At 42.8% G+C, this 22542-nt stretch overlaps 2 protein-coding genes across 4 annotated transcripts in view; one reads left to right on the forward strand and one right to left on the reverse strand.

Moving 5' to 3' along the window:
- The window catches only part of LOC138960026 (trafficking kinesin-binding protein 1-like), a 76762-nt gene extending 69359 nt beyond the window's left edge, over positions 1-7403 (forward strand). For all 3 annotated transcript variants that reach the window (XM_070331750.1, XM_070331749.1, XM_070331748.1), the window contains exons 14-15: positions 352-460; positions 2009-7403. In XM_070331750.1, the coding sequence (XP_070187851.1) occupies positions 352-460; positions 2009-2564 (665 nt within the window). In that variant the 3' untranslated portion in view covers positions 2565-7403. The remainder of the gene's footprint in view (positions 1-351; positions 461-2008) is intronic.
- A 1428-nt stretch (positions 7404-8831) lies between these two features.
- LOC138960034 (E3 ubiquitin-protein ligase RBBP6-like) overlaps positions 8832-22542 on the reverse strand; it is a 55949-nt gene continuing 42238 nt past the window's right edge. The window contains exons 11-18 of the mRNA XM_070331756.1: positions 18893-18932; positions 18184-18211; positions 17549-17700; positions 17172-17235; positions 16498-16596; positions 14993-16030; positions 12952-14667; positions 8832-10596 (exon numbers count right to left, since the gene is read on the reverse strand). Coding sequence (XP_070187857.1) covers positions 9564-10596; positions 12952-14667; positions 14993-16030; positions 16498-16596; positions 17172-17235; positions 17549-17700; positions 18184-18211; positions 18893-18932 — 4170 coding nt within the window. The 3' untranslated portion in view covers positions 8832-9563. The remainder of the gene's footprint in view (positions 10597-12951; positions 14668-14992; positions 16031-16497; positions 16597-17171; positions 17236-17548; positions 17701-18183; positions 18212-18892; positions 18933-22542) is intronic.

Consider the following 22542-nt stretch of genomic DNA (forward strand, 5'->3'; position numbering starts at 1 on the left):
ACAGAGGTTATCAATAACAAAAATCTGAAGATCTAGGGAGTACATTTACAGAGGTTATCAATAACAAAAATCTCAGATCCCATAGTGAGAAAGCATCCTGAATTTCCGGAGGGTAACCTCACAGGAAATTGTGATACCCATACCAATTCCCACACCAATTCCCACACCAATTCCCTAACCAATACCCATACCAATACCAATACACATGCCAATACCCATACCAATACCAATACCCATACCAGTACCCATGCCAATACCCATACCAATACCCATACCACCCATACCAGTACCCATACCAATACCCATACCAGTACCCATACCCTTACCAATACCCAGTGTTTGTGTGTGCAGAGGACTTGTTGGAGTGCCCCAGTCGCAGAATGGCCGACAGTTCCACCATCTACACCTTCACTGACTCCACGGTCAGTCGCCCCAGTCAGTTCAACTCACCTCGCCCAAGGTCAGTACACTCTTGCTTCTTGGATATCTCTGAACATACTGTTAAAGGACGGCCGCGGTGGCCTAGTGGATAAGACATCGGCCTCCTAATCAGAAGGTCGTGAGTTCAAATCCCGGCTGCGGCTGCCAGGTGGGTTAAGGGTGGAGATTTTTCTAATCTCCCAGGTCAACTTATGTGCAGACCTGCTAGTGCCTTATCCCCCTTCGTGTATACACCCAAGCACAAGACCAAGTGCGCACGGAATAGATCCTGTAACCCATGTCAGAGTTCGGTGGGTTATAGAAACACGAAAACCCAGCATGCTTCCCCCGAAATCGGCGTATGGCTGCCTGAATGGCGGGGTAAAAACGAACGCGTAAAAACCCACTCGTGCAAAATCATCAGTGAACGTGGGAGTTTCAGCCCATGAACAAAGAAGAAGAAGAATACTGTTAATGATATAAGACACCGATACATGCACAATCTGGTGGTGAACTTAAAAATATTTTTCTTCTGACGTCAGAGATTTCACTTCGAAAGAGACTCCAAATATTAACCTGATGATGTGTTGCCAATTGTTTTTACCTGTGCTGTGGGCCATCAGCAAGTCTCCAATCCCTGGGTAGCTCAATATATTCAAGTGATGATATGTTTGTATTTTTGACTCACATGCGAAGCAAAAGTGAGTCTATGTACTCACCCGAGTCGTCCGTCCGTCCGTCCGGACGTCCGTCCGTCCGTCCGGAAAACTTTAACGTTGGATATTTCTTGGACACTATTCAGTCTATCAGTACCAAATTTGGCAAGATGGTGTATGATGACAAGGCCCCAAAAAACATACATAGCATCTTGACCTTGCTTCAAGGTCAAGGTCGCAGGGGCCATAAATGTTGCCTAAAAAACAGCTATTTTTCACATTTTTCACATTTTCTCTGAAGTTTTTGAGATTCAATACCTCACCTATATATGATATATAGGGCAAAGTAAGCCCCATCTTTTGATACCAGTTTGGTTTACCTTGCTTCAAGGTCAAGGTCACAGGAGCTCTTCAAAGTTGGATTGTATACATATTTTGAAGTGACCTTGACCCTGAACTATGGAAGATAACTGTTTCAAACTTAAAAATTATGTGGGGCACATGTTATGCTTTCATCATGAGACACATTTGGTCACATATGATCAAGGTCAAGGTCACTTTGACCCTTATGAAATGTGACCAAAATAAGGTAGTGAACCACTAAAAGTGACCATATCTCATGGTAGAAAGAGCCAATAAGCACCATTGTACTTCCTATGTCTTGAATTAACAGCTTTGTGTTGCATGACCTTGACCTTGGGTCAAGGTCACATGTATTTTGGTAGGAAAAATGTGTAAAGCATGTGAGTCGTATGGGCTTTGCCCTTCTTGTTGGGGCTGTGCAGTGGGTCATCGGCAAAGTCTTCAATCCCTTGTTCACTAGAATGAAAGCATAATTTGTTTTATTTCTTTTTTTTATCGAAACGTGCCAAATTTCTTTCAGTTTCCACATATTCAAGTGATAATATGTTTGTACTTTGTTGCCTGTGCAGTGGGTCATCAGCAAGTCTTCAATCGCTGGGCACCTCCACGCCTCAGTGGCAGCAGTCGGGCGTGACGGGCATCCCCAGCAAGGGCAGCAGTGGGTCCACCAACACCAGCAGCACCTACACCATGTCTCTGGGGCTGGCGGCCATCTTGCAGGGCAGGGAGGGATCTTCTGTCACGCGCTCGCTCATGCGTCCCGTCGCCTCCTGTCCCATCATTCCTGCAGAGTCTGTCGCCAGGGTGGCCGGAGGCGCCTCCGCTGAAAGCTGTGAGAGGGGCGAGATGGGGATGGGGATGGGGAGCTTCCCCCCGAACACGCCCGGCCTTTTCGGCAAGCTGATCAGCACGGGGTACTCCTTGCTATGGAACAAGTCAAACGCTCCTGTCTCTTCCCCCTCCCCCTCCCCCTCCCCTTCCCCCATCGCCTCTCGTGAAGCGTCCCCCACAGACAGTGCTAAGCCCACGCAAAGGAAACCCTCTGCTGAACAGATCCTGCCCAAAGGAGGGTCTACTGGTGTCTTGGGAGCCATCGCAACCTTTCGCAAAAACGGCATTTTGTGACCTGTAGACACGCTGGGGGACAGTTGAGAGTTATAGCATTCAGGTGTTATGCATATCATTCAGTGTCACAGTGGAGAGGCGTGTGGTGGTGATTCCTCTGATTACCAAAACTTTGTATCACAGGGACATAGACTTCATGGAGATTTGTGTTCACTAGAATGAATGCGTGATTTTTTTCTTTTTTTTTTCTCGAAACGTGCCAAATGTCTTTCAGTTTCCATTATCATGTCTGTTGATTGGAGAATCAGATGTGTTAGCGATTGACCCATTGAGTCCTTACCTGTTTTCATAGTATGCAATCAAATGTAATATATATTGTATTTCAAAAGGAGTGAACAGAGAAATATTGTAGATAGCTAGCTGCCGACGGAATGTATGGTTGTTGAAAATGGCTTGTCACTTTTGTGTTCATGTTTGCTTCTAGTTAGGAGCATTTCTGCTGATGGCTGTTGCAACAGTAGAATAGCAGGGCGGCTTCTAGTGGATATGGTTTAACCTAATTTATTGCATAGTTTACTAGCACAGTCAAGTACACTTACTCAGACTCATTTTCATTTATGTAAAATACAGGGTGCATCAGTGCTGACCTTTTGTTACTTTTCTCGTTACAAATAATCTTTCTAAATTCCTTCTTTTGCTATCATCAAAAATGTTTCAGGTGTCTTAAATTTGTAATTTAATGATGATCACTTGGAAAGTACTTTACCACTTTTTGAAGCAGGTTCATTTTGGCAGAATGAGAACTTCAACTTGAAGTTCTTGATAATAAAACATACAATCATGCTAGAGGGATGAAAAGTCAAGTGTATTAATGTATACTTCAAAGGTATTGTGTGGGGTTGTCCAGTCACTTCTGCAGGGATGTCTTTTGGCGTTTAGCGTGTTGGGAAAACAGCCAAAACTTGTTGAACAAGCCAAAAGCTTTGCTGTCAGTGTGACAGATCTGCTTAACGTTTTCATGGTTGGGGTAAAACATAAAGTCAAGGACTGCCTTAAATTTCTGACAATTGCTGAAACTGTTATGGCCATTACAGCTTGTTTGACATTAAATCCTTGCAGCATCCCTGCTTATGGGGAGACATTTGTTCAAATTTGAATGAAGAAAAGAATGGGAAAGGTTGGGGAACTTCTGCTTCTGCTTTGTAATAAAATGCATGTTATTTTGTTGCTGTAACAGATTATTGAATATCATCAGAAGGCTTGCTTTTTCTGTAAATGCTGTCATGAAGAGTCACTGTAGTCATTGTCATACACAGATTTTATTTATGTCGCTATTTTTACCTGGACTTCGCATAATCAACACCAAATATAATTATATGCAAATTCAGGATTTCATGTTAAGTTGCCTTCCTTTTGATTCCCTCCAGAACATGAATGCGCCTGTTTCTTTGGTTTTTCGTTCTCTTTTGTGTGATGCTAGTGTCAGACTTCTGTGAAAGTTCCCTTTCTTGTCTGCCTAAGTCATTTTTTTTCGCGTGTGCCAAAGTAGAGGAATAGCATTTTGTTCTGCTTGTGTGATAAAGCCAATCAGGTGGTGAATTTTTAGACTTTCGGTGATTTGCATTAATTATTTACGTGGATTTTGGATCTTGATGTGCGTGTGTTTCAGACATCGGTTGATACCGTTCTTATGTGTGTCTGACGTGTCAATATGAATAGGACAGAATGTGGATGATTTTATTTATTTATTTATTTTTTTTATTTTTTTATTTACTTTTATTAATTTATCTATCTTTATTTGTTTATGTTTTCAGTGGTCACATGTGAAGAGTAGACATTTATAATTATGATAATGAAAGGTAATGGAGGAGTATCCTCATGGTCTGTTTTGTGTCAATGTTCGCATACAGCTGATTTACCGGTATAATCTTGACTTTCTTTGCTAACATGGAGACTGACTTATGATCTGAATAGTCCATGACACTCGTGCTATGTTTCCTCTGATGCACGGTTGTACCTCAAGTAATGACAAAAGAAATGTGATTTTTTGTTTTGTTTAGTTTTTTTGCTTTGCATGTTGACAGGCAGTCTCATACTTAGTACATGTACAGTGTGCTTGTCCGTGTTGTGATCACTGCAGGGGTTGTTTCAATGGACAAGTTCTTAACTTTGTCATGGTTTTTATTGGCTGTAGAAGAGATGAGCTGCAGTCAAACCTGTCTATAAAAATGACTGACAATTCTTTGAAAAAAAAGACATAAGTGTATGTACATATAGCACATTACATTGAATCATTTTAATTCAAAATAATGTTTTCAAGACTAAGGACCAACTGAAAGTGGTCCCTATAGACGGGGGGGCTTTATGGAAAGGTGAATGATGTAAGAAAGAACCTTGTCAGGGTTTATTTGAGGTGGTCTTAATATTCTGATTGTATATGGCTGAAGAAATCTAAATTATTTTATGATTCAGATCAAGGCTTGTCTCTTTGTTTTACATGAAGTTGTTTTAGATGCTGTATTTATGATCACCTCAGTTTGACCGCAGCACAGATATGAGATCGAGTCACGGGTTGTGTTGAACTATGAAGCAATGTGCCTCACTTTCGCATAATAGAACTGCCAGTTACCTTTCGCTTCGTCTAGAATTGGTGTACCGTATTTGACGGATTACAAGACGCACCGTTTTATAAGCCGCACCCCCGACTTTTAAAAAAAAAAATTGGGACGAGCCACGTATAGGCCGCGTCACTATATTAGCCGCCGTCAAAAAAAATATAATCAGATCGTGTCAATCAATCAAAACAACCAGGCAAACGAAAGTACGGTATTTGCCGAAATCGGCTCCGAGAATAAACAAGTGAAACAAAGAAGAAAAGTGAAAAAGTTTGAAGAAAAATATCACACACACAATTTGTAACCAACACACACATGTAGTCCCGCCCGGAATAAGCTTTTTTGGGATGATTTACGACTTTAGCGCACATTTCGAGCAGACGAAAACACAACATGGCGGCTCTCGCTCCTCCAACTATCGCGAGACACAAAAAAATCTCGCGCGCGCGAGATCCTGATACATCCGGTGTTTCTCTGTACGCTATCTTGTCACGACGACTTGTTGACAAACAAAGATTCACGAAAGAAAGAGAAAAGCGCCGAGTCTTGAGTAGAGAGCTAATAAAGTACCGGTAATCGCTAATCGAGCGAAATGAAAATCCGCGGCGACTTCCATTAGGTGAATGCTATTCAAGTTTAGGTAATGTTTTAGCCACATCTTTTTATAAGCCGCAATGCGATTTTTTTTTTTTTAAAGTCGCGGCTTGTAGTTTGCCAAATACAGTAGTTTAAATGTTAATTATGAACATGTTGCCCAGCATTCTTTGTCTGAATTTCATGGAAGGTCTCATTCAGCAGTAAAGGATGAAAAGCCGCTTGTTCGTTTCAATGCTTGATATTCTGTCAGGTGCCAGGAGACTGGTTCCAGATAACTCTCACTTACTCCATTACGCATATCATATGCATTTAAAGCGCTTACTTCCCTTTGTTGATCAGATCATTTAGCGGTAGATAGTGGCAAATGAAACAAGTGAAGGTCCCTTCCTTCTGGTGTGTAACCCATGTCTGCCATCACGGAGCTGTCTAGGCTTTTAATGGGATAAAAGCAGCCTTCAACTTAAACGCATACCAACATTCAAACCGGCACGGTTGGCCTAGTGGTAAGGCGTCCGCCCCGTGATCGGGGGGTCGTGGGTTCGAACCCCGGCCGGGTCATACCTAAGACTTTAAAATTGGCAATCTAGTGGCTGCTCCGCCTGGCGTCTGGCATTATGGGGTTAGTGCTAGGACTGGTTGGTCCGGTGTCAGAATAATGTGACTGGGTGAGACATGAAGCCTGTACTGCGACTTCTGTCTTGTGTGTGGCGCCGCCCTGATATGGCCCTTCGTGGTCGGCTGGGCGTTAAGCAAGCAAACAAACAAACAAACAAACAAACATTCAACAGGTTGGCTACTTTCTGTGCCGTGGGACATTTTGTGTGTGGAATTAATTTTGTATGCCACACGACACCTCTGTCAATTTGCTAGATTGATTCAGCAAAAAAGTCCCACTCCGCAAAGAATGCATCCACGTTGTTGATTTGTGGTATGTGTCCAAGTGAAAGGATGATGCTCTTATTCCATGTGAAAACCTCAACAACCCCCCGCGGGTTAGGGGGAAGAATTGACCCGATGCTCCCCAGCATGTCGTAAGAGGCGACTAACGGATTCTGTTTTTCCTTTTACCCTTGTTAAGTGTTTCTTGTATGGAATATAGTCAATGTTTGTAAAGATTTTAGTCAAGCAGTATGTAAGAAATGTTAAGTCCTTTGTACTGGAAACTTGCATTCTCCCAGTAAGGTCATATAATTATTGTATTACGTTGCAAGCCCCTGGAGCAATTTTTTGATTAGTGCTTTTGTGAACAAGAAACAATTGACAAGTGGCTCTATCCCATCTCCCCCCTTTCCCCGTCGCGATATAACCTTGAACGGTTGAAAACGACGTTAAACACCAAATAAAGAAAAGAACATGATGGAGGACGCCTGAAGGGCCTTTATTGAATCGGTGCTTTCCATTGCAGATCATTTACCTCATAATTTCTTTTCCTTCTGCTCGATTTCTCTTCTGGACATTTTTCACCCTCACTTATGATCATGGCTGCTTTAACCCAGAGAATGTAGAATGTTTTGGAGGCAGCTGTATGTTTTTTTCTTCTCTTTGCTAATTTTTTTAATCTTTTATTTGTTTTTAAAATATTTGTAGATGCAAAACTTGGTTAATCTAGAATGTGAAAAAAGGTTGGTGATGCTAAAGTGCATAAAAAAAAGTCATACTGAATAAATGGACGAGAATTTTGAATCGATGTAATGTTGCCAGTGTTCTTGTGCGTGTGTGCGCATGCTTGAAGATTGCTGCGTCTGAATGTTACTGTAGGCGTGTGTTGTCACCACCCATAGCATGCAGGAGTGATTAGTGTGGGTAGTGCATCTTTACCCAGTGAGAATGACCACATTGCGGAAGTTACAGATGGCAGCATATTTAAGTGAAAATCAACTATACCAAGATGGTAACCTGTACACACACACTTTCACTGACAAACAATAAGACAGATACATATAACAGTGAGATGGAGAGAGATACAACCACTTACAATGAGAAAGACACACACACACACACACACTCTGACTCGCTTTCTCTGACAAACAGAAAGACAGATACATACAACAGAGATAGGGAGCCAGAGGCACACAATCAAACACACTCTTTCTCTTACAATGAGAAAGACATGATACATACAACAGAGAGAGGGAGTGAGAGAGATACCAACAAACACACACTCTTACAATGAGAAAGAGAGAGAGAGACAAACACACACACACACAAACACTCACAGCAAGTCACAGCCAAAACGGACAATTTTTTAAAATATTTTTAGATGTTTATTGATCTCTCATGATCAAGCGACTTTCAAACATACTGCAACATCATCAACAAAAATCCATTATGTACACTCTTGACTGCACAGGCATAATACAGCACTCGCTGGCACCAACCCTTATACATCTAATCATTCTAACCCTGTACCATTATGTATACTTTTCAGCTTCAATAATACCCACATCAGAATTAGACACATTTACTGCAACAAATCTTTTTTTTCTCAAATATCATGGCCAAATTTCTTTTATTTTTTTTATACTCACTGCATTTTTCATTAGTTTCAAAAACATTGCACACATCAAATTAATACTTTATGTCAACTTAATTCATTCTGACCTGTGTTTACTGGAAGATTAACCAAAGGCCCCTTCAGTACACACACACACACTCTCTCTAACTCTCATTCGTTTTCAGCTCCTCCCAACTGTTCTGAGCATTTGATTTTTAAATCTGATTTTTACACCATCAGTTTGATGATAGAATACAATGCATCACAACAGAAGAGATGATATGAAGTAAGGTTCTTCTTTACAAATCACCTGTTTACAACAACACAGACGAAGGGACCAAGGGTTGAACCTGACTTCAATACCCTGTAAAATCATCCCCTGGATATATTACAACCTGCTCAACAACGTAAGGACAAAAAAAACATCCACACAATTTTGTTTCTCTTCACCATTTTCTTTTATCAATTTCTAAAACAGATGGCCAACGTTCCAAAATCAAAATGTTTTTTTGATCCTGTTGTTGAAATTATCAGCGACGATCATGTTCATCTTCAAACAACCTCAACAAAACATTCTGTACACACGCAATTATTCGTCGCACGTTTCGATAATACCGCATGGATTATTTGCTAATTCTGTACACACTTTATTGTTCGTCGGGATTCTTTCTGTAATGCCAAGTGATTATTTACAAATGAAACTTTTTTACATTCATCCTCTTTTAATTCACACACAAAGGCAGTTTCAAACGGAAATCAACGGAAAATTGCTCCCACCCTCTTTCAAACAACTTCTCATGATTTTGATTCTTACAATAGTAGTAACGTACAGTTATCCTCCTTATTCTTCAGAGCTAAAATTAACTTTTGAATTGCACACTTCTTTTGTATATTTAGTTGGTTGTTTTTCTTCATCAAATGAGAAAACAATCTATGGCAAATTTTGTTTTAACCCACCTAACAAACAAAAACTTCCGGGGATGCACAATAAATCCCTTTCATGGGGTAACTTCGCAAACTGCAATTGCACAAGTCTGTGGAATGTTAAAAAAACAAAAATCAACAATGAAGAAAATTAAGAAGCATAAAAAGAAAAAAAGTTACACCAAATCTGATTCAAGCACCGTTAAAAACACTTGTCTTGATCAAACCCCTTGATGTTTTGATCAAACACTCCATAAGTTAACCATACTTACCTGTCTCCGTGACCTGCCTGTACACAATACTGAAACAAATACAACACAAACAACCCCTAAAAACAGCTTCCTAAAACTTCAGGCATTGCCTCCATATTTATTCTATTATTATTATTATCCTTTGTTGTTGTTTTGCTCTGTCAGCTTTTTTCTGACATCACTCATCCTTCTCTTTGCTTTCTTTCTCTTTCTTGGCTTTCTTCTCCTTCTTGCGTTTCTTGCTCTTCTTGTGGTGCTTCTTGCTCTTCTTGTGTTTTGACTTCTTGTGTTTCTTCTTGCCCCCATCGTCAGAGTCTGTCTTGGCTTTCTTGGAGGGACTGGCTTCCAGGTCAGAAGTCTCCTCCGTGCTAACCGTCGACCGTCGCTCAGCCCTACCCCCTCCATCCTCACTCTCACTTTCACTCGACTCCTCCATTTCTTCATAGTCGGGCTCGAACTTGGACTCGTCAATCACTGACTCTTTGCGGTCGATGGCTCTCTGTGTTTTCTTGGGCACTTCTTTGCCGCGACTCTGTTCAAGCTTTTGGCGCAAGTCAGTAGGAGCTGAGCTCTTTTCATCTGTGCTGACTTTTTTGTCTCTGTGGTGATCTTCACTGCGGTTCTTATGACTTTCGTGATCCTTGTGGCGATCTTCCCGGTCTCTGTGTTGGACGTCTCGCTCCTTGTGTGGGACATCTCGCTCTTTGTGTCGTTCATCTCGTTCTCTGTCTCTGAGCTGATCACCTCGGTCCCTGGAGGATGCAGGGTTGTCCCCCTTGTCTCGTCTGTCCTGGTGATGTCTGTCCCTGTCGTCTCGTCTGGGGCTGGAGGAATCACGTCTGCCCCTGGTGTTCTCCGAGGAATGGCGGTGTTCGTCAGAGTAGCGCCTGCGTGGGTGTGAACGATCGTCGTCGGCTTCTCTGGACCCCCTGACCATGCGAGTGTCGTCATCAGGGCGACTGTGACGCTCACGACGCTCAGGGGGACTGCGCTTGTCCGACTTGCTGACGGTGATCTGAATGTCGAGGGGACTGGTCTTGGTGGTCTTGACGTAGCGCTCCTCTTTCTCCTCCTCGGCCTTGACCTCTGCTTTCTCCTCCAGGACCACGCGGCGCTGGGGTTTGCCGGGAGAAGTCCCCGCTGTGGCTGACGTCACGGTTGGCTTCACTGGTTTCTTGGCCATGTAGGTTTCAGCTCGGTTCAGAACTGACCTGTCAACACAGAAACAGTAAATAACATTAAAGTGTGACTACTAAGCCTAACATAAAAAAACAAAACTAAAAGAAGCATTTTTGTTAGTTGAAGGTTAGGTCCTCTTCTGTACTGATTTTCTCTCTCTCTCTCTGATCTCTCCTTATCTTATTTGTTTGCTGATGAAGACTTTATCGTCAAAATCGGTCCATTTTTTATTGTTCCCTGTAAGTGTTGCTGTTTGTTTCTGGTGCGTACATTTCTTTTCTTTCTTTCTTTATTTGGTGTTTAAAGTCGTTTTCAACCACGAAGGTTATATCGCGACGGGGAAAGGGGGAAGATGGGATAGAGCCACTTGTCAATTGTTTCTTGTTCACAAAAGCACTAATCAAAAATTTGCTCCAGGGGCTTGCAACGTAGTACAATATATGACCTTACTGGGAGAATGCAAGTTTCCAGTACAAAGGACTTAACATTTCTTACATACTGCTTGACTAAAATCTTTACAAAAATTGACTATATTCTATACAAGAAACACTTAACAAGGGTAAAAGGAGAAACAGAATCTGTTAGTCGCCTCTTACGACATGCTGGGGAGCATCGGGTAAATTCTTCCCCCGCGGGGGGTATTTCTTTTCTTTCTTTATTTGGTGTTAAACGTCGTTTTCAACCATTCAAGGTTTTATCGCGACGGAGGGAAGGGGGGAGATGGGATAGACTGTCATTTGTTTCTTGTTCTCATTGTTATCTTGTTGATGCAAATATCATGTTACAAAATATGTAACATTCAATCCACATAGCCATTGCTGCCTTTCTGCACAAAACTGATTCTTTCAAAAGCTATGACTTAACTTTACAAACAGTCCAACAAGAAAGTGTTTTTGTGCTTTTATCCCCGGTGACACCACAGAAAAGTCCACCTACAGTTAAATGTTAGTTAACTGAACTGGTTTTCCTCCTGATGGCACATTCTAAAAGCATATTTATGATTTATCTGAACTAAAGAAAAACTCGTCTTGCGTGAAAAAAAAAGGGTTTGGACAGGTCTGATTATCTTGTTCTCTCTATTATCAAAAAAAATAAAGAGATTGCCAACGTTTTGTTTCATTATAAATATGATGTTCCAAATAACATACCTTTCTCGTTTTTACATTTAGTCAAGTTTTGACTAAATGTTTTAACATAAAGAGGGAATCGAGACGAGGGTCGTGGTGTATGTGTGTGTGTGTGTGTGTGGTTGTGTGTCTGTGTGTCTGTGTGTGTGTGTGTGTGTGTGTGTGTGTGTGTGTGTGTGTGTGTGTGTGTGTGTGTGTGTGTGTGTGTGTGTGTGTCTGTCTGTCTGTGTGTGTGTGTAGAGCAATTCAGACCAAACTACTGGACCGATCTTTATGAAATTTGACATGAGAGTTCCTGGGAATGATATCCCCGGATGTTTTTTTCTTTTTTTCGATAAATACTTTTGATGATGTCATGTCCGGCTTTTTGTAAAAGTTGAGGCAGCACTGTCACACCCTCATTTTTCAATCAAATTGATTGAAATTTTTGTAAAGCAATCTTCGACGAAGGCCGGACTTCGGTATTGCATTTCAGCTTGGTGGCTTAAAAATTAATTAATCACTTTGGTCATTAAAAATCTGAAAATTGTAATACATTTTTTTTTTATATAAAACGATCCAAATTTACGTTCATCTTATTCTACATCATTTCCTGATTCCCAAAATATATAAATATGTTATATTTGGATTAAAAACAAGCTCTGAAAATTAAAAATATAAAAATTATGATCAAAATTAAATTTCCGAAATCGATTTAAAAACAATTTCATCTTATTCCTTGTCGGTTCCTGATTCCAAAAACATATAGATATGATATGCTTGGATTAAAAACACGCTCAGAAAGTTAAAACGAAGAGAGGTACAGAAAAGCGTGCTATGCAGCACAGCGAAATCACTACCGCGCGAACAGGCTCGTCAGTTTCACTCCGTTATGCACAAGCAGCGGACTACGGTCATTGTGAAAAAATGCAGTGCGTTCAGTTTCATTCTGTGAGTTCCACAGCTTGACTAAATGTAGTAATATCGCCTTACGCGACTTGTTTTATTCTGTCTGATTGTGTTTTAGCCAAAACTGAGCCTGGATAAAGGCAAATGCAACTAAATAACCACACAAAAACTTACCAGAATGAAAGTTAACAACTTTAACAATCCGAAAATCCTGCTAGGAGGCAAAGTGAGCCTGATAATTTCTCTACAATTTTCACCTCAAGGATGTTAGAAAATCATGAAATCTATCAGGAAATCTTTTCTTCATTCAATAAAAATCCTGATGGAAATATTCATCCCTGCAATGAAATGCAAAGCCAGGTGAACACTGACCTGGGCAGCATAGTGGTGTTCTTGTCAGCGGCCTGCGGTCTCTTTCTGGACGGACGCTGAGCATCGGACGGGTCCCAGTCGAAATCGTCGCGCTCCCATTTGGACAGTTCCGGTGGGTGGAGCATGAGCTCGTCCTCACCACTCTTGGTCAATTTCTTCACCCTCTCCTCCCCATCTCCTTCTCCCCCCTCTGCAGACACCTCCACCATCCCTCCCTCAAAATCGGCCTCGTTTGCTGTTTTGGGAGATTCTTTCTTTTCTTTTTCAACGCTTGGTACAGGGGTGGTCTTTTTCTCTGCTACCTTTACTGCCTTGGTTGGAGCTTTCGCCCCAGGTTCTTTCTTGACCGCTTTAGTTTCGCTGATTGTTTCGCTGATTGTGTCGCCTGTTTCTGCTTTCTGGACTGTCTTGTCATCTTCAGTGCTTGAGGAGTTGGTTTTGATCTTCTTGACTTTTCTCACCATTTTCTTGGTCTTTGTGGCAGCACCTTTTTCGCTACCATCTGCTGCTGCCCCCTTTTTGGCCTTGGTTATTGTCACCTGAATAAGGTTGTTAGATAAAGGTGTCTCCGAGTCCGAGTTGTCTTTCTTTTCTGCTGGGGGCACTTTCTTCTTCTTCTTTGTGACAAGCTTCTTCTTCGGAGCGGCAGTCTTTTCGCCAGTGGTGTCTGCAGTCTTTGTTTTCTTCAGTTTCTTGGCTGGGACGCTCTTTTCGTCGGCTGAAGACCGGCGTTTCACAGATTTCTTTTTGGTGGCTTCTTTCTCCTTTTCAATGTTCTCTTTATCTGGTTTCTTGTTCTTATCCTTGCTGTGCTTGTCAGTGCCTCTCTTGCTGCCCTCCTGGCTGTCTCTGTCAGCTCTGTGGTGATCCCTGCTGTGTACACTGTCCCTATCCGCATCCCGGGAGTGCGCCCTGTCACGGTTATCTCGGTGATAGTCTCGGCCTTGGTCTCGGTGATCTCGCCAGTGATCTCGTTGACCATCTCTGTAATCTCTTCCATAGTCTCTGCGCTGGTCTCTGGGGTCCCTGTTCTGGTCTCTAGGGTCCCTGATCTGGTCTCTGTTGAAGTCCCTGCCCTGATCCCGTGCAAAGTCCCTGCCCTGGTCCCTGGGAAAGTCCCGACCCTGGTCTCTAGGGAAGTCTCTTCCTTGATCGCCTGCAAAGTCCTGACCCTGGCCGCGCCCTCTGCCCTGGTCTCTGTTCTGGTCTCTATGAAAGTCCCTTCCCTGGTCTCTGTTAAAGTCCCTTATCTGATCTCTGTGGAAGTCCCGGCTCTGCGGGTCTCGCGAAAAGTCCCGATTCTGGTCTCGGAAGTCCCTGTTCTGATCCCTGGGGAAGTCCCTCTGGCCGTCCCGAGGGAAGTCTCGCCTGTTGTTGGCGTTGTTGTTGAATCCCTCCTGGCGTTCAGGTGGGGGGAGGTCTACACCCGGCGGCTGAGGTTCTGCTGATCGAGGTCGCTCTCTAATCGCCCTGTCACCCCTGTCGTCGGGCGTCTGTCGCTGGGGAACTAAGGGCTGCGGTCGTAGTTGAATCGGCTGTTGCTGCGGCTGCTGCTGCCAGGCCATGTGCATGGGGCGAGGGGGGAAGGGTTGGGCGATGCGTGCGTCCTGGAACGGCTGGTTCTGGTTCCACTGGGGTGGTGGGGGAGGTGGCGGGGCATTGGCGCCCAACTTGGCATAGTAGTCACGGTAGTAGGCGTCACACTGGGCTTGGTACCTGGGGGACAGAGGAGACAGGCACACCAGGTGAACATCAAATCGAACTGGGTATCTCTTCCACACATGGTTATCCTACGCTATTCAGTGTATGTAGACTTACAGGTACAAGCTTCATCAAGAAACTTCACAAAGCAGCTAAATCACACACACACAATTCCATGCACTCTACCACTTAAAGACTCACCCAATGGTACAACCAGCTCCTAAAATCATCTTTTAAGTCCACTAAAACTAAACAGAATAATTATCTAGCTATTGCTGGCAGTGTGAACGATCTAGCAAGCACATCACAACCTAAAACACATGCATCACAAAACGCCTACCTCTGAATTTCTTCCGATGGACCAGCCTGATTGAACTGGTCGACAACAGGAGGTCTGCGCCCATCGTTGAACTGTCGATGCTGGTACGGCTGCCACTCTCCTCTGAAGCCCCGCCCTCGACCACGACCCCGCCCACGACCTCGGAAGTTGACGAATCCAGCTGGGGGAGGGGTACGGCCATTGCGCCTGAAGCCTGGGGACGCTGAACGACGTCTGAACGGAGAAGCAGACCTGCGTGGGATAGGGAGGGGGGCCACATGGCGAAGGGGCGACTTGATGCGGCAGGGGGAGATGGAGTATGATCGGCGACGGGGCGACGACCACGAGCGAGTTCTGCTTCGGCGAGGAGTGCCACGAGAACGGCTGCGAGAGTAGGAGCGGTATCTCTTGGGAGTGAAGGAGCGATTTCTTCTCCTGGGTGTGAAGGACCTGCTGCTTCTCCTGCCTGGTGTTCGAGAGCGCCCTCTACCTGGTGTCCTTGACCTCTGTCGACCTGGTGTCCTTGACCTTGGTCGACCTGGAGTCCTTGACCTCGGTCGACCTGGTGTCCTTGACCTCAGTCGGCCTGGTGACCTCGCTCGGCCTGGCGACCTTTCTTGTGACCTCACAGCACTTTTTACGGATGATCGCAGTCTTCCCCCAGGAGTGCGCGACCTCCTGGCCAGAGAACGTGACCTTCGTCCTGGTGAGCGTGACCTTCGTCCTGGTGATCTTGACTTTCTTCCTGGGGACCTAGACTTTCTTCCTGGTGACCTTGACTTCCTTCCCGGTGACCTTGACTTTCTTCCTGGTGACCTTGACTTGCGACTAGGGGATCGAGGCTTCAAACTGCCTGGTGACCTTGACCTGTCTCGTCCAGGAGATCTTGTCTTTGGAGCTAGAGATCCTCTGGGGCGTGAGGTAGATCGACGAGGCGTTCTGGAGCGACCACGCGAGTAGGAGCGCGGACGGGAACGACGTGGACTTCTGCTCCATGACCTGCCCCTGAACAACCTTGCTCTTGATCGGCTGCGACTTCGACTTCGTCGCGGGGAAAAGCTGCAAAAATAACAAGTATTTTTTTTACAAACCTTACCAAATGGAGCAGCTAAAGCTATACAACTGAATCCTCATGGAAAGAACGCATCCTTTGCACACATTTTCTCAGCACCCTATACACTGACCTGAGCACACTTCACCCGAGTCGTTCAGTCTAGTCTGTGTCGTAAAAATATGACAGGCAGAAATGAAAAAAATGTTAGCTACTGATGTCTTCTCCCCAAACATGGATCAAATGCATCAGGTCCCCCCAAATCGGCGTATGCTGCCTGAATGGTGGTGCAAAAACGGCCATACACGTAAAAATCTACTCGTGCAAAAACATGAGTTTCAGCCCATGCACAAAGAAGAAGAGGAAGCAGAAAAAATACATCAGGTAAATGATTGAACTGAAGATCTTGGGAGCATTCTTTTCTTTGGTTATTTGATCTTTTGAAATAAATGAGGTGAAAAACACCCCAGCTTACCTCCGAGGTCTGGATCGAGAGCGGGAGCGACTGCCTTTGGGTTTCTCCGGTCTCTTCTCCAACAGGTCCTTAGCAAAGTCTTCAAACACGTCTCGCTTCCTGTAACCATGGACACTAGAAACGTAACCTTGTGAATTTGGTTTACACACCTTACAAGTTACATTACTTTACCATGGTATTTGCAAACTCACATCTTTATTCTTTGACATGAAAGACCTTGGTTGTAAAATGGAGGTCTACAATGTAAGGACTGGCTCCTTAGGTCTCTGCTGTCAGGATGTCGTTCAGTGTGATGCACATGACAATGCATGTTTTAACATTGTTATGGAGAGTAAATGTATGCAGTAAAGATTTATTCACTCAATGTTTAGGCTATAATGACACACAAAAAGTAATACCAGTATTCCTTTTCATTCAGTCCCCCTGATCAACAAGCCCTCTAATGGGCTGTGTCCTATGAACAATTCTTTGCCCTTTCATTTTTTCACCAAGTTCAATATCACTTGCAGGTTAGAAAAGTATGCAAGACAACTGACAATATACTATAATCCAACCAACTGTCATAAGAACGGTCAATCACAGTGCTAGGCTAGGAGACAGATAAAGAGAGGCAAACAGACAGAAGGGGGTAGAAATGAAAAAAGACTGGGGGACAAATGAAAAAGAGAACTCACTGCAGTGGAACAGTGGCTTGGGCAACGGCATGGGGATAGGCTGGGTACATAGGTGGCTGGTAACCTGAAACATGAAGAAACACTCATAACCATCAACATTTCTATTTCTGGAACCAGAGTTTTCCAGTTACAGCCTTTCACTATCTCCAACGTTGATTACTATCTCACTGCCAGGCAAAAACACAGTTTTGCACCAGATTTAAACCTACAGCAAACAAACAAGACATACAACAACTTTAGTTTCAAACATTACTCAAATGTATAATCATAAATCAACCTGTATCAACTGTGTTACACATACAGACAAACACAGAGCCACAAGCAAACAAACAAAACCAGACCAGCAAACAGATGAAGCAGGTAGACGGAGCACTCACCTGGTATGCCAGCAGCGGCATGATAGACGAATCCAGGTGGGGGGAGGGCCAGGTGTGGATAACCAGGTATGCCAGGTGGTGGGTAAGCCAGCGGCACCGGAGCCACTCCAGCCACAGGCACTGCAGTCGGCGTCTCTCCTAATACTGCTGATCTGTAATAATGCACCACACACACCAACAAATAATAATATGTTCTGTAGAGACACTGCTGGTGCTAAAAGAACAGTTTGTCACCACTGTCTTTTACCAATTTTAAAATGTTGGATCACATAATAATTTCTGGTATTTTCATTTGTCCTGCCAAATAATCTGAACATAACTGGAGATAAATGTAGCGACTGAACAGTGCATCTTTGTCAGGCTTTTATCTGACAAAAAGCACTGTGATCCTTTTATGTCAGACCTGACTAGACAGGTTACTTGGTGTGGCAGAATGACTGCTTTCAATGAGGATTTGAACCTGTTCAGAAATACTGGTTTGGAAAATGGCTGTCAGTATCCCAGCATTTGTCAGCTAAATAAGGTGTGGAGAATGTTCTGCTATGAGATTGTAACACTTGCAATAAAAGAGCATTTAGCAAAAAACAAACAATAGTGAATGTAAAGAAAGAACAAAAGAGAGATAGTCTTCTTACGGAGCTGTGGGCATTCCTCTTCCACGACCTGCCAAAACAAAAAGACAAGGAATAGCTGAAAATCTTACTAAAACAGACCTTGAAATTAAAAATAACAACACGAAGTCCACATATCACATATTTTGTTTGTACTATCAGTGCTGTATTAGATGATTTTCGGAAAATAACTACGTCGGGTTTGTATGGGGTGTGATAGAGTAAATACCCTTGCTTTTCATCTGACAAATAACTTCACACGTGCCTGTCCGTGTGCTTCTGACACACCCCTCGCTAGTGATTGGCCCCTCCAATGTGTGTCCGAGTACAAAGCAAGGGCATTTATTCTTTTGCAACCAATACAAATTCGACAGTTATTTTCTAAACTTGTCTATAAATACATGTCACAGATTTGTTTCTGAGGAAAATAAGTCAATTCAACATTGCAAAAGCCCTGTTTTAAAACAATATTTGGACTTGAAGCAAACTATAGCAAAAACACAAATTAATATTACTACAATGGAACCCCCTTTCTAAGACCCCCAATTTAAGACTTCATCCCTTTTTAAGACCCTGCTAACTCGCGACTTTCTGTTCATAACCTGTGTAAATTTACTCCCATTTTCAGACTCCCTCAGTTTTAAGACCTGATTTTCTCAGGTTTTCTGGGGTCTTAAAAGGGGGGTTCCACTGTATTAATGTCATTTGCACAGTTGGTAGAGAAGTTTGTTACCTCTGCCTCCCTTGCTGCTTCCTCCAAGCACGGCGATGACCTGTTAACAGCAACCCATTGTTACACACAATAGTGAATACACAATCCCTCCATCATCAAGTGTTAACCATACAAATGACATTGACAGAGCAACTAATCTGTCAAGTCCACATTAAAATATAAACCCCTTACTATTGTTTTGTTAAAATCACACACTAAAACTGATGACAAAAATTCCCACATTTCAAACAGATAGCAATCGTGCATGATAAGCAATCGTGCATGATAACTCTCAAAAGGAATCTCTACCCTTCCTCCAATATCCATGACAGATTTTCTCTTTAATTTTTTTCCCCCTTAAAAAACCCACCCCATCCATCTTGTTTCCAGCACTAATTCTGGAATGCTTCAATTAATAACTTTTAATTAAATTAATAGCAAGTAGCAAATTTTCAGTTGCTAGGTATTTTTTCTATTCAGGAAATTTACCGATAGACCTTTCATAATGCTTATAATTTCTTTCATCTTCCCAATATTGATGTGTAAGTGCCAGGAATGGGAATGGCTGAATAAAAAGTCAGCTGAAAACAAGAGAGGGACCCAAAAACAAGGGGTCCGGGGGTCCTCCCCCTGAAAAAAAAAAGTGTAAAGATCAAAATCTACGCAATCTGAGGGGTATTTGGGACAAAGTTTAGCATTTAATTTCACATAAATATGCAGGTGTTTTAGCTGCAACTTTTAAGTTTTTAAACATTCTGAACAAAGGATTGTGCATACTTTATGACTTTGTTGCAAACATTCACTGACTGCTCTCACTCTCAATCATACTTGTCAAACCCACGAGGAAACATGTGATAGGATCCAGCTCATCTTTAACTTTCTCTTATTCCAGGTATTGAATCAAAGGGAATGAATAATACAATGATAAAAAAAACAAAAAAACAAACTTTTTGTTAGTAGATGCTCGCTGTACACAATTTCTCTGTCACAAAGGGTGCATCTTGCTTGACCGGGCGTGTCGACTTTTCGTATGTGTTCACCGATCCGCTCTTGCTTGTCACCAACTTTAACCTCTTTGAAAACCCAATCCCATTTCCACTGGTTAACCACACCTTTTTTGTCATAATCCTGGCCGCGTCGAACAATCTTCGAAACCGAAGACATGAAGTTTTCTTTCAAATCGAACACAAGAGACGCGTCTTTGTCTCGGACAAGTAAACCACATGCAGCGGATGTTGCGCGAACGTCTGTTTTATATCACTTGGGACAGCCAAGACTACAAAAGCTGAAGTCAACCGTCAGTTCCGGATAGTGGCTTGTGCCATTTGAAGACACCCGACCGTTTGACAATAAAAACCTCATATACGATTTTTGAGGGATTTTTCTTTTTCCCGCTGAATTTTCTTCCCCCCCGCTGAAACTCCTCACGAAAACCGCTGAAATTAGCAGATCCACGGACCATTCCCATGCCTGAAGTGCATGTGCGTGCTGTACTTTCAACCTCAATGGATGAAAAGAAAACTTCATGTGATGAGAATTCCCTCCTCACAGAATTGGACTTTTTGTAAAATTCATGGTGAAACTTTCTGAGTACTCAGGAAAATAACATGGTTATTAGAATATTACAAAAGGGGTGGTGGGGTGGGGTGGGACGGGGTGGGGTGGAGTAAGGGGTGGGTAGGGGGTGTTTTAGGTAGTGGGTGGTTAACAAAATGCACATTTCTTTCGAATACATCACCTCAATTTAACTAATAGGAGTTACCTTACTTACGAGTGCTAGACTGAGAAGCGTCCTATGTTACCAGTACTAGACTGTAAACAAGGTCGCTAACTCTAGATTTCCGTCGGTATACCATTTAGGGGAGTAGTCTCCCTTTGTCGGTAGTACCTCTCTGCGCATGTGCCAATGCCCATAATCCCCAGTTTCAATTTCTTGCTACGGGGAGCTAGACGTGTATTTAGACCTTTCCCGTCTAAGAAGACTTCCTTCACAGGAACTACAACTTTCACCTTCAATCACGGTTTGGGCTTTCCTTTTTAATGGCGATTACTTCGCCCGTATACATTCAATGATTCATCACGTTGAACAACGTAACGAACCGTGAAAATGAAAGTGAAACGGCTTAAAAATGTAACAGAGTTACTTGGTCATAAGTAGAAGGTACTTCATTCATCAATGATACCTTGTTGACACACAGAGCCTAACAGGCTCCGTTACTTGTCTTTTAAAACTAGTGAACACGCAATTGAACGACAACTATTCTTTACTCAGTCGTTACGAATGTCGAACAGATATTTACAGCGGTTGGACCGGTTTCATTGGCGCAATAGAACTCCGCGAACGATAACTTACCTTGCCGCTTTCAATGGAAAGCAACGGCAGGTCACCCTACACATCAATGTAGGAATACGAACAAGACCTTCAACTTCGAAATTACCCGGAAGTTTTTTTGCGTTTTAACAGCTTTTTATCGACTACAGCGAGGTTTACCATGCGCGTTATCCCGACCGGAAGCGCATTTCTGATCCGAATTTTTAGGCGTACAAAGTACCGAGCGCCCGCGAAGGTTACATACGGCGTATGAATACTTCTGTCATTACAAACTGCGATGACTCTTGCGGGCAGCGTAGATACGGAACGCAGTACGCTTGAACGCTGGTTGAACTGAAGGCACAGAGCGCCCGCGAATGTTATATACGGCGTATGAATACTTCGGTCATTACAAACTGCGATGACTTTTGCGGGCAGCGTAGATACGGACCGCAGTACGCTTGAACGCTGATAGAACTGAAGCGGGTTGTATCGAAGAATAACAACAACAAACCTCGCCCGCTTGGAAAGAAAACCAAACACTGAGATTGAGATATGCGCCTCCGGGAATATTACGGAGGGAACTTCCTTTACTCTCAGAGAAAGGCAAGTAATTCTCTCTCCTATGTTTCTGGGAAACGATGTTTTCTGCGGTTGGCAGATTATGGTTTTGGTATTTTATCAGATGATCATGGTGGACTCACAGAGACCACGTGGTGGTACTTCTTCAAATTGGATAAAGAATACTTTCCTTGCCAACTTAACTTGATTAACTTGTAAACTTGTATGCGTGCATACATACACATTATATATATATAAATATATATTAAAAAAAAAAAAAAAAATTTTTTTTTAAAATTGACAAGGAAGAATTAAAGTGTATGCAAACACAGATGGGACATCTTTATTGGGATATAATCCTTTTTTCTTGGCAAAGGGTATCAAAGAAGTCAGTTGATGTTACAAATTCCATTTTCATGGAGTGTTTAAATCAGCTATCTGAGTGGTAAAAGATTTAACTTATGGTTAAACTCAAGTGTTTACACTTTGAGATTTACACTCAGCTAAAATCTGTTGATACCACAGTGCCAGGAGACAGCTCTTCAAATTCAATTAGAACAGGCACACATATATACTTATGTTCTGTTCCAGTGCACAATTGATGTACATTACACTTGAATGACATGTTATGAATAATATACAGTTGAAACCATGCCTTAGGGGCATGAATAAACTTGGTTGTTAACACATGAGTATTACACTCAGCTGAGTTTTCACAACATGCAAGATCGAGCAAGGCTCTGAATAATACTCACAGGTGAGCTTCCTATAATGTTGTCAAGCCTCTGACCTTTAACAA

Source organism: Littorina saxatilis, linkage group LG2 (genome assembly GCF_037325665.1).
Source record: "Littorina saxatilis isolate snail1 linkage group LG2, US_GU_Lsax_2.0, whole genome shotgun sequence".
NCBI lineage: Eukaryota > Metazoa > Mollusca > Gastropoda > Littorinimorpha > Littorinidae > Littorina > Littorina saxatilis.